This window comes from Notothenia coriiceps, unplaced genomic scaffold (assembly GCF_000735185.1).
Source record: "Notothenia coriiceps isolate Sejong01 unplaced genomic scaffold, NC01 NC01_scaffold00029541, whole genome shotgun sequence".
Lineage (NCBI taxonomy): Eukaryota > Metazoa > Chordata > Actinopteri > Perciformes > Nototheniidae > Notothenia > Notothenia coriiceps.
Window position 1 is genome coordinate 1 of NW_011362242.1, and position 11,563 is coordinate 11,563.

The 11,563-nt window shown below is 41.5% G+C and overlaps 1 protein-coding gene across 1 annotated transcript; it reads right to left on the reverse strand.

Moving 5' to 3' along the window:
- Positions 1-3,345: 3,345 nt before the first annotated feature.
- Positions 3,346-11,374, reverse strand: LOC104958928 (WD repeat-containing protein 70-like; the record flags this gene model as incomplete). Its single annotated transcript, XM_010786763.1, has 9 exons — positions 11,321-11,374; positions 10,524-10,583; positions 10,322-10,405; positions 10,128-10,233; positions 9,805-10,012; positions 9,078-9,137; positions 8,403-8,536; positions 7,064-7,217; positions 3,346-3,422 (listed from the first exon to the last, which is right to left on the reverse strand). Coding segments are annotated over exons 1-9 (908 nt in total), but the record flags the coding sequence as incomplete, so codon positions are not given.
- Positions 11,375-11,563: the final 189 nt, after the last annotated feature.

The window sequence follows — 11,563 nt, forward strand, 5'->3', positions numbered from 1 at the left end:
AAAAAGAATTTGAAACTGAGGTATCACTAAGCATTTGGCTGAAAAAACTGGAACAAAGAGTACTTACTTACTGGACCAGTATGTTAGCAATAAACAGTAAGGGCAAACAGGAATAAAAAACATTGAGAGAAAGAAATGCCGACTTTCAAAATGTCTATTCTTGCATCATGGATTACCAGGAAATTCCAAGCAGTAGATCATGAATCTGGCTTGTTAAACTATATTTATGATCATTTCCTTGAGTGTCATATCATGATAAAGAAATATGTTGTGTGCCTCGGCAGTAGAAACATGTTTGCCATGGTGTCCTCTGTGCCTCCTTGCACACAGCTACACATCCAGCTGCAGCCCTGAGAGGCAGCCAGCAGGAAGGGAATCCCTGGCATTCAAACCCCCTGGAAACATTCCTCAAATTGTGTGTTTTTGTGCGTGCAAATGCGCATGTGAGCCTCAAAAACTCAACAGAACTAACATGTGGGCCCACTTAGAGAGTCGCCGCTTGTCCTATCCTCGTGTCCACCGTGGCTGAAATGTCAGTCGTTTAAAGAGCACAACATCAATTTTGTATTGTTTTCCCGGCTCACTGGAAAACCCAACAAACAATCAGCAGTGTCATGGCCAATAAGCCACAAAATCTAATCTTTCATTCGTTATAGCTTACGAACAATTCTACAGTTTGTTATCTTTGAGCATAACTTATTCAAGATGTTTTCAAGGCACTACTGTTTTAAAAAAAAAGCTGCAGCTCTCAAAAACATGACTGACGCAAAAGTCCAAGCCACATTTCCAGTTGAATTGAAGTTCAGTCCTGCCAAAGAAACACTTCCACCAGGAGTCGACCCAGCGCATATAGCCTTCTCTTTCTGAGGAATAAATGTGCGGTTTTCAAACAGGTGTTCAGGCTTTCAGCAAAGACTTAGTTAAAGTGGCTCGATGCTTAATACACATTTTCCCTCTTGGATGAAATGTCGGAAAACATTTTGGCGTTTAACAATCACACATCTTTCAAACAGAATGATGAAGAACGTGAAATGCTGACAACCTCACACCAGTCCAAGGACTAATCTTCCGCTGACAGACTTGACACGGTCCTACTGAAGCCCCCATTCAACCCTCGGTGTGAAAGGACAATCACTGCCGCCCTGCTGCTGCTGCATTATGCTTCATCAGTACTTTCCCTCTCATCCACTTCCTCTGGGGGGGAAAAAGAGTTTCTGTTCATGAAATCATTCAAAAAGAGCTGGGCGGCAGTTCTTATGAATGAGATTCCATACAACGAGAGGTACCTTTAATTAAGGAGCTGGGCGGTCCACTGATCAGGCTTAATAAGCTATTCAGATGGACACAACAAAGACTCTCTAACTAGGCTGACACGGGAAGAAAGACAGAAAACGTAGGTGTGGGTCTGATGTTCAAACAGAAACAGTGAGCAGCAGACACCCACTGCTACTATTGGCCCACTGCCTCTCTCAGGAGGGCCCCTGACCACAGAATGGCCTCTGCAGACTGCATGGTTCTTCAGGGGGGCCTGATGGAGCTACAGAAGGATGAGCAAGAGGCCACAACTGCCAGTGATAAGCGGACACTCCTGTCCATCAAGCTAACACACTTTGAAACATAATAGTTAGAAGCAATTAGTCAAACGTATCTATTACTAGATCGACAGAAAACACATAGACGACGACTGTTCTGCTTTTCTCTGATCAATAGCATGTCAAACTAAATATCATAGGGATTTGGTCTGGCTAAACAAGACATTTAAAGATATCAAATTGGAAAGAATATGTATTACCATTTTCCGAACTTTGAGTAGATGAATCAATTAATGCAGCTAAATAGTGTATTTATCAGAAAGTAAAATAGTCATTTGTTGCAGCACTAAAACATAAAATCATTATTTCAAAATGTCAACCAATTTAATAAGGAAAAAACAATAGACTGTGACTCTAAGCCTTCAGTAGCAGTCTTCATGAATCCAGTCCTGAGGCAGGCTCCAAGAAGCATTAGATATGTGCCGAGTAAAATCCAGAACCACATCAGCAAATGCCTGGCGGCCTTTTGTCTAGCTTACTGGAGCTTCATGTGCAGCCACATGAACTCTGCTCTGAAGCTTTGCAAAGATGCACCAACGCAAACAAACAAACATGCTTTTAAAGTCTCAAACGCTGAACTCAGAAAAAGAGGAGAACAAAACTACAGACTGATGTAATGTGATCAGTGTGTTTGGCACCTGTTTAAACCCTGGCGCCTACATGCTGTTTGCACTGGAGGAATGAGAGGGACTTTTGATTGAAGAAGTGTGAAGTTTTAGGGGTAATGGTTCAACAGCACTTCATCATCATCAAGAAGCCTCTGTTTTTCACTGCACACATTACTGAAGTGATGATAAGTAACAGGGCACAATGAGAGGTTTGACATAGGGCTATAAGGACACCTTTTACCTGTAAATCACTTCAGGCAGTCACTACCTCTTTCCATCTCTGCGACACAGACAGGTTGTTGCTGTGAATGCCGCTCTCGTGCAGCTGTTCTGCCTGTGAATGGTTCCCTGTGCGCTGCTCTCCGCTGTTCTCCTGTGAGCTGGCCAGGGGCAACACCCAGTGCTAACGTGCCAGGGGAGGATTTCCAGAGCCTCAACAAGAGCTAAATAAACCAGCCTCCACATCTGGGAGAGCAGCAACACTGGTAAACACCGGTCTGTACACAAAGCCAGGCCCTTGTTTCCCCTTAATGACGAGGGCCATGGTTTCTGCACTGCTGCCTGTCACACTCACTTAGACTCATCACTGTGCAAGTCACACATATTCAGAAATATTAACTTGCACCTGTACACATGGAAAAGGGTTAACGCGTCTGTATTCATTCAGGACTAGTGCTGATTTAAAGTAAGACTAATAAAAACGTTTTCTGAAGCAAAACGATTGAAAATATTTGTGTGAGGCGTCTGCTATCGTCTTAATCACTGCTTATGAAAAAAAGGCTGATTTTGGACCATAACGGTATCAAATGTGTCAATGCACAGATGTGAGGCCAAGCGAGTCTCTCCATTAGCATAACCTGGACTAGAGGACTCCCTGCTGGTGGAGGAGGAGGAGAGCAAACACTAGTGTATTGTAAGTGTATTGGGTATACACAAGTTAGTATATTATAAATAATCTTTACTGTACAGTAGACCATTTGAAAATGTTCTGGACAGTCATTTAGATCAATGAGAAACAGCAAACAGGATAGACAGGGTTTAGTATTCGATATCATTACTTTTAAGCACAGCATATGTCTCGTACCATCCAAAATATTAGAATCTGTATTACAACGCAAAGCTCAAAGCACTTGTATAAAACTCACCCATCATTGGAGCAGGTCATGAACTCTTCTTTAATCTTCGGATGCCAACAGCCACTATTCAGCATAGCTGTGTGGCCCTGGAAAAGGAAGAAAGTGAAATTCAACACATTACAAAGTAGAAGCCGATAAAGAGCCGGTGGAAACACAATAGGTGAAATGTTGCCAGGAGGAACCAATTTAGACAACGTGTTATGCAACCTTACAGCTCACACATTATGTGCAGTGACAGCCGTTGGTCTTCATTTATTAAATCTCCAGCCAACATTACTTAGAAAGGGCACTGGTTAAATATTTCTGGGGTGCTTTTCTTTTTTGTGACAATGGATGTTCAGGGTTTCTAGTGGAATCTGTGCAAAGCAACTTAAAGGTCATAAACTACGCAACGAGAAGTTCCCGGGGAGGAACCAATGATGTTGCCTGAGCTGAAAACACCTTAAATACCTCATTCACACTAACGCAAATCTGGTTCAAGCTCCGTGCTAGAGCTTTTCAGGTTCAGAACCGGTTCTTCGGTTTAGCTCCATCTCTTTTCACACTGCCCAGAGTCCGACTGGTGCTGCTTCATTGCGTCATCGTTTGCGTCATGACGTAACCGTTTGCGTGCCTGATTCATAAAGCCAAGGCGCGGATCAAATCAGTTGCATTTATTTCTTATGCTGCGTTTGCAGCAGACGCGACAAGACGCCACAATGTCCACCTTGGAGCTCTGAAGTGAAACCGTAGGGAGAGGTCAATATTGAGCTGAATATTTAGATATTTGATAGTTTATAATTTGAGAATGAAGTGCAGACAGTAAACTTTTGTCACAGGATCGGACCCACTTCCAATGTCAAGTAAAATTACTTTTCCTATGTTGCAATGAGGTGTGAGTACCAAAGTCAGTGGAATTCTTTAGTTCTGGCTGGAGCCTTCGTAACACAAATTTTTTTTGGAAATAACTGTGCTCCATGTGAAAAAAAATATCTTATATCAGATTTGGTGTCTTACTGAGCCTTTTCGACGNTTATAATGAGTTATAATGAGAGGTGATCAAAGTGAATGCTCAGGTTCCACCTTAACACGCAGACACGTTGCTTCACCATGAGCAGAAACCTTTATATATACAGTCTATGGCAGAAACACTGAAACTCTTGTTAAGTTTCTCCATCGTTGTGTACAAACTGGATAAAACGCGGGCTTTTTGTTGTCGTTCAGGAGTTGATCCTGCCCCTGCCCCCGCCTCGACGTAAGCGTGACGTATGCGGTGCTTTTGCTCAATTTTGACAATTTTTTGGTGCTTGAAACGAACCGGATTCCGGGGCTAAGAGGCTGCTCCGCTGCTGTGTGAACACGAAAACCCGGTGCTTTTTAAGCTCCAGCTCCGAACCGGCCCTGAAACACCGTTGGTGTGAATGAGGTAAAAGAGGCTCTCCCTTGAGGAAGTCTTTTTGGACCTTTAATTTGATCATATTGTAACCTTGACTTTGAGCATGTGAACTCTGAGGCAGAGCAGCACGCAGTGTCACAGCTTCAAACAGCTAGCTCCTTCAAGAGTAACCTTTTAGACATGTCCTCTGCTGGAGTAGTCCTGTGGAGAATTACTCATAACAAATGACTTCAAAGCGGGATAACCCAGAGACAGGCCTGCCAGGTCAGAGAGGAGCACTTCAGACATGACGTACCGCTTTCTGACAGGATGCTCAAGAAAGCAGAGCCTTGCAAGAGCAGGATCTGACTGAATAACATCGGTATGTCTGCATCAGAAAGAGGCCCGTCTATTCACCTTCAAAAAACACCACTTTAATAATGGATTAAAGGGGAACTGCTGTTTAATTGTTGAAAAGGTTTAATAACAGATTGCTTTTCAAAGAGGTTGAAGCTCAAATGGGATGTGAATTACTGCTTCCCTGCTGTGTGCACGAACCTCAAGACAAACAGAGACGCTTTACTATTGGCTCATTGTTAGGGAAAAGGAGCCGCTACCTCCCTGAACACATTTGATCCTCTTCCTTTAACAGATTAGGACAACAAATTGCCAAGACTAAAGAGAAGCAGACTGATGTTCGTACTAACAGTGAACTCAAATAGAGCAGGTTGATGACAAACAGCACTAAGAGTGGAAACCTTTGTGATAACAAGAAGCGACTAACTGGGGACAACAGTAGCATGTTCAGCTTGCTTTCATTACAGAAGCATTTAGCATGGGTTACTGCATTAAGTGCATTTCGAAGGTTTAAGCGAAGGTCATTTGTTGACAGACTCAAAATTGGAAACATCATAATTAATAAATCTATCAAGCAGGTGATGGCAAATTAAACGTGTTCATCTGGATGATATTTATAACAATTCTCCATCTTTTATGAAGAAAAAAGGCCAATGATTTTTCTGGCTTCAGATTTTCTGATGACGATGTTGCTCTTTTTCCCTTCCCTGAAGAGTTGGCAATTATTGGATCAAAACAACCAATTTCAAGACAATGGGATCTAGGAAACCGTGCTGCAAATTTAGCACAAATTATTATTCAAAACAAAAACATATCATGCTATTCCATTGCATGTGCACAAAGGTGTCTGTTTGACAAATCCCTCGGCACACAGCGGGATGAGGTAGAAGGCAAGTAAGTGCCTGCCAACAGAGGCAGAGACTTCATTATCACATGAGACACGTCTAATCGACTGGGACACTGTCCGCGGGCCAACACGCATTCTCATTGAAGCAAACTCTCCCATCAGATCCAGATGGGACTGAGCAGGACAAGAATGTAGGACAACCAGGAAAACACTACTTGCAATCAATGGGCCTTCACTTGCTCAAGTAGTTCATATGGCTGGTATAAACTTTGGCTAAATGCACTGCAGATGGCACAGATGGTTAGTGACCACCAATACAGCTTTCTGAATCACAGTAAAACCCAAACATGGGCAATACATTAGGATCCTCCTTTTTAGAAAGAGGGTACAAGCATAGACCACAAGAGTCCTGAACGCATGTGGTGGTCCTCTCCCCCTGATACTGCCTCTGGCTGGTGAATACAATACAGAAACAGAGCAGGACATGGAGCACCTTGCTAATATTATGCGCAGGCAGGATCCTCCCTCAGAACATGAGCAGCTAGCCTGTGTTTAGAGCAAGCAGTCACTCTTGGGCTGCTTATTCACTGTTGCTATAGAATGGAAAGCCCAAATGTCTGTAACATAAGATATCTTCAATAATTGTTCATAATAATTGTAATAATAATAATTGTTCTTTTCACTATATCTGTAAAGCCTCTTTGAGCACCTGTGAAAGCGCTAACAAAATAAATCTATTATTATTTATTATAATAATCCATGAAATGACACTGAAAACAATAAGTTACCAGAGCTCAGCAATCGCAGAGTGAGTACAATGTTATCATTTGGTTCAATGGCTTTGTTTCTGTTATGCACAATAGTTACAGACTGTAACCATTTTCAATCCCAGGCTCCTCCAACAATGCAACATAAATATAAGTAAGACAAAAAACAACAACAATTGTGCAAGTGACTAATGTGCAAATAAATCCAGAAATTAGAAGACAATATATATATGGAAAATAGAATGGGGTAAAATAAAAACACAATGTAAAACAATTACTGAACAGTGTAATTAAATACTGCTTATTGTAGTAATAATAATAATAATAATAATAATAATAATAATAATAAGCAGAATTTTGTACTGGACACAGACGAATGCTTTATGTGAAACACAATGTTACCTTGGTTTTGGCCATGTCCACGATGTACTGGTCTCCCTTCACACACTCCATGACATTGAAGCCATCGCGGTCCAACACCTTGGCCTGTGCATTGCCAGAAACCACCAGGATGACATCACCAGTGTTGCTGTACTGCAGGGCCTTGATCTGATGGCTGAGGGGACACACACACAGACACACACATTACACACATGAAGAGGACATCTGAGGGAAAGCTAGTTTTTGCATTTCCGTGGGGCTGATAGTTTCTGATAAGTGTCTTGTTTCCCGTTTGCAAGCCATCTGCGAGCTGCGATATTACAAGAGTACTGCACCAAAACATTTTTTATACAAGGAGCTCTTTAATCCTATAAAGGGTTCAGAAACCAAAACAAATACAGATATGTGTAGCTATAGGAACAAACAACACAACATCTGATGTACATGTGATGAAGGGTCTCTTTGTTCCACAACACGCGACAGACAGTCACACACACAACAACTGAGCAGTGATGGAACATAAGGGCATTTTCAGCCAAGACATGGAAAGAAAAACTACTTGAAACCCATTACACACATATTGTGGTTCTTTTGTTTTTTACATTTTACAGAGAATCATGTCCTTGTACAATGCACAGCAGTGCATACAATGGAGGACACACGCAACAATCTGGATACTTAACCAGAGTGGGAGCAATTGAGGTCAGTAGTAGTCAAATAGCATTAACACAGCAGGGGGCAGCTGGGGCGCCAATATTTACATACACTGAGCAAAACGCTCCATAGCTAAAATGAAAGGGAGGGTAACACCAGTGCTGTTTTTAATTGGGGGGCTTTGGCTTCTTCAAAGCCTCTATACAGCACCAAATGCTAATTTTAAATTTTAGTTTTAGTCTTACTAAGCTTGTAGGCTTTTAGGGTCAGAAACGAGGAACACTGGACCTCAGCAGCACAGCTTTCTATTCGAGACCAGCTTGTTAGTAAACCAAACAGACTACTCGATCACATTGTAATCAAATGAAATGTAGCGTAAACGTCTGTTAATAAGAGGAAACCTGCTCCAGCTCAGCCCACTGGTTCTCAAAAACCAAAAAAAGAATGTAATCTTTGATGATGGCTTCAGTGGAAGACAGAATAAACACACGCACACACACACATCTCCACCATCTGCTTCTGAAAGGCTCATTTTGAATGAAACGAGAGGATGTCACATAGTGAACGCAAGGCTCGATGAAGCTTAACAAATGTGTGTGTTTGTGCTTTGGCACAGGGAGTTTAATGGATGTTTGCGTGAAACTAATTAACCACATGTTAGGCAACTGTGTTGATGTTCCACGTTGTTCCCAGAAAATTGACTCACCACTCACAGGGCTGGAGGGATCTGAAGGCCTGCAGAGCCTGGTCCATCCCAGCAAAGTCCCAGAAGCGCACATCGTAGTCGTAACCACCGGTAACCAGACGGGCTCCAGAGGGGTCTAAGGCAAGGGCCGATACCTGAGGAGACAATATGCTTACATTTAAAAATGAAGAAATTATCTGTATGATTAAGAGGCCACCCGACCGTAGAAGGTCAAAATAATTGACAGTTTAGTCATACTCCTCTGAAAAAGTCAGCCAAAATAAGCAGAAGCCAAATATTTAAAGTCTTGTGTCATATTCAAATTATTCAGTGTGAAATGTTTTAGAACTGCAATAGAGTTCAGGATCTGGATACCAGATTTGCTTTACACTGAAGACATGGAGAATTCAAAACTACATTTTTCCTCACTGCTACAAAATATCAAGGAAAACAGACGTGCTGCCAATGCTATTGCTGAAAATCAGGAAAAAGCGAAGGAACATTGGCTAAAAAAATCCCAATAACTGAAAACGATCTCCAGATGTTTTGGAGTGTGCATCATTTGAATAAATGTGGTGCTGATTACAAGCCACTTAGGATGAATATAGACCTTCTTATTCTTCTTTCCAACAGAGCGTCACTGAATCAATTTCCACATATAAGCAATAATAACTGAGTGCTGAAATAAGTCCTTACCGTCCTGGTGCCGTGCTGAAGAGTGATCTCGTGGGTGTCTGGAATCTTCTTCACTGGGTTCTAAGGCAGAAAGTTGAGATGAATCATAAGGAAACAGTACAAACACTGAAGAAGGCTCAATTAGGTGTGTAATTATAGTTGTTAGCATTTCATTCCAGGATTCAATTACACATGACATTTTAACTGGAATAGACTGTATGGCTAGACATTCTGGAATCACAGCAATCACCATCAAAGGACTTACTGGGAACAGTCAATCTGTTGAATTCAAAAGGTTAGGATCTGAGCTATTCACTCGTAACCTAAGACGATTACTTCCCATATCTTGAATTTATGATGCTGATATATTTCGAGTGGAACAAAGAAAACCGAGGGGAACCCGTAAGAGACAATGTTCAGTTACAAACAGTATGAAAGTAGGTGTCTCATGTTGAAGTGTAACACTGCCAAATGAATACATTTCCTTGTGCTGCCATCTAGCGGTGAAGCTTCAATATTACACTGTCTGAGTTTATTGGTACTTTGAATGACCTAAGCAACTGTTATGATCTTAGTAGCACTTGTGCTTTTCCTTCTATGAGAAGTAAAAATGTCTACAGAAAAAAAAGACCTGTGTAAAGCTGCAGGAAGAGAGATTGAATGTTTGAACAGGACAAATACAAACTAAAGGAAATAACAAGGAAATATTGAACACTGACTACTGTTAAGTGGGTTGTTTCCAACCTACATCATCATCATCTTGTCCCTCGTCGTCGTCGTCATCATCGTCATCATCATCACTCTGAGCCGTGCTGCCTGATGGACCAGGAACTCGGGAACGTTCATCATCACCTCCCTCGGCTTTGTATTGGGGAGGCAGCGGAGGACCAATAAGCTCCGAGTCTGAGTCCGAGTCAGACCCACTGTCACTGCTGCTGTCACTCTCCTGTTTTCTCCTGAAGAAACATTATATTCTTTCATTTAAAAATGTCTAATATGCTTGACCTACAGACAGGTTAACTTCATCTGATAGTTCTCAATAAGAACAATCAAACTAAAATCCCTGGTTACCTGAAAGCAGCCGCTGCAGGTTTGTCTCTCTGGGTGTGGACTGATGGCTTTACTGATTTGGAGCTTTCCCCTTTCTCCTCCATCTCTTCAACCTTCTGCCGCTCCTCTGAGGAAGCAAAAATGACCTGGTTGTAGCATAGGGTTATACGCACCTTCACGAAAGAGTGAACAGCTTGCAATGTTGGTGAACGTACCTAATACACGCTGAGTCCTCTCAATGGCTGTGCGACGTGTCGATTCAAAAATGGCATCAAGGTCAAATGTGCGGGCCTTCTTACCTGGATGGATGAAATGACAGCTTGTTTGAACACTAACTGACGGATATTGTCATTGCATTATAGAATGAATTAAGTAAACATCTAAAGTTGTTGTCCATTTGTGCTTGACTGTACATACCAAACCCAGAGAATCCCATGACAGATGCCATTTCTCCATCACCACTCATATCGTCAGATGCTGCAGAAGAGGCAAGAACATTAATCAATACTGTGTTATCTTGTTTATCGTGGAAACTATGTTAACAATTGGGTTTTTTTCACATGACATTTGAAAAATAGAATAGAGCTCTCTCGGTTTTATTATATCCACACTTATGTTCGCATAGTCCATTGCAGAGGATTTAGTTTACAGGCAGACACTTGGATATCTGCCTTCATCGCAAGATTTAATTGAACTGTTGTTGCAAATAATAAATATAAGCCTTTATCGACCTACATTGGAGTACCAAAACAAGTTAAATATCCACCGTTTACACAAACGTGCTTAGAATAATACGTTATGATAGAAAACATTCAGATGTTAACTCCTGCCTGTCTGCTAAGGTTAACAATACTGTAACATTTGAGCATGAATGACACGTTAATATTTATCAATGGTTAGAGTGCCAATTATTTCTCGTTTGAAATACAATACCAGCTTTTCTGGAAATGTAAAGCTGCACTAGCTAACGTTACAGTTAGCTTTTGAATAAGATGGTGGAAATTGGTTAACATCATAGAAGATAATAAGCTAACACACAAGCTAGCAAGACCAGAAGCGATGCGAGTCTTTCACATAGCCTACTTGGCGTAATGTAGCTAGCTGATACATATCAAACAACTTGGAAGTACTGCCCAATATGACTGCACATACATGCAAGACATTTAAAATGAATAAACAACACTGAAAGACGTGTAAGAACAAAACGCTGTTACCTTCATCCACTTTGTTAGGGTCCATGTTTTCAAATACAACGGTCACCTTTGCCCTCCGGAAGTTCTTCTTCTACTACTTCTTCTTCTTCTGCGCTACTTGCGGCACCGCTGAGAGGTCGTTGCTGGAACTACAGTCTGGAATCATTCTCTTTAGATACAATGGTGTGTGAGCGTGTTTTAAACCTTTAGAGATGATAAAGCGCTATACTGTTTACATTTTTGTTTAAATATACACAAGACTGA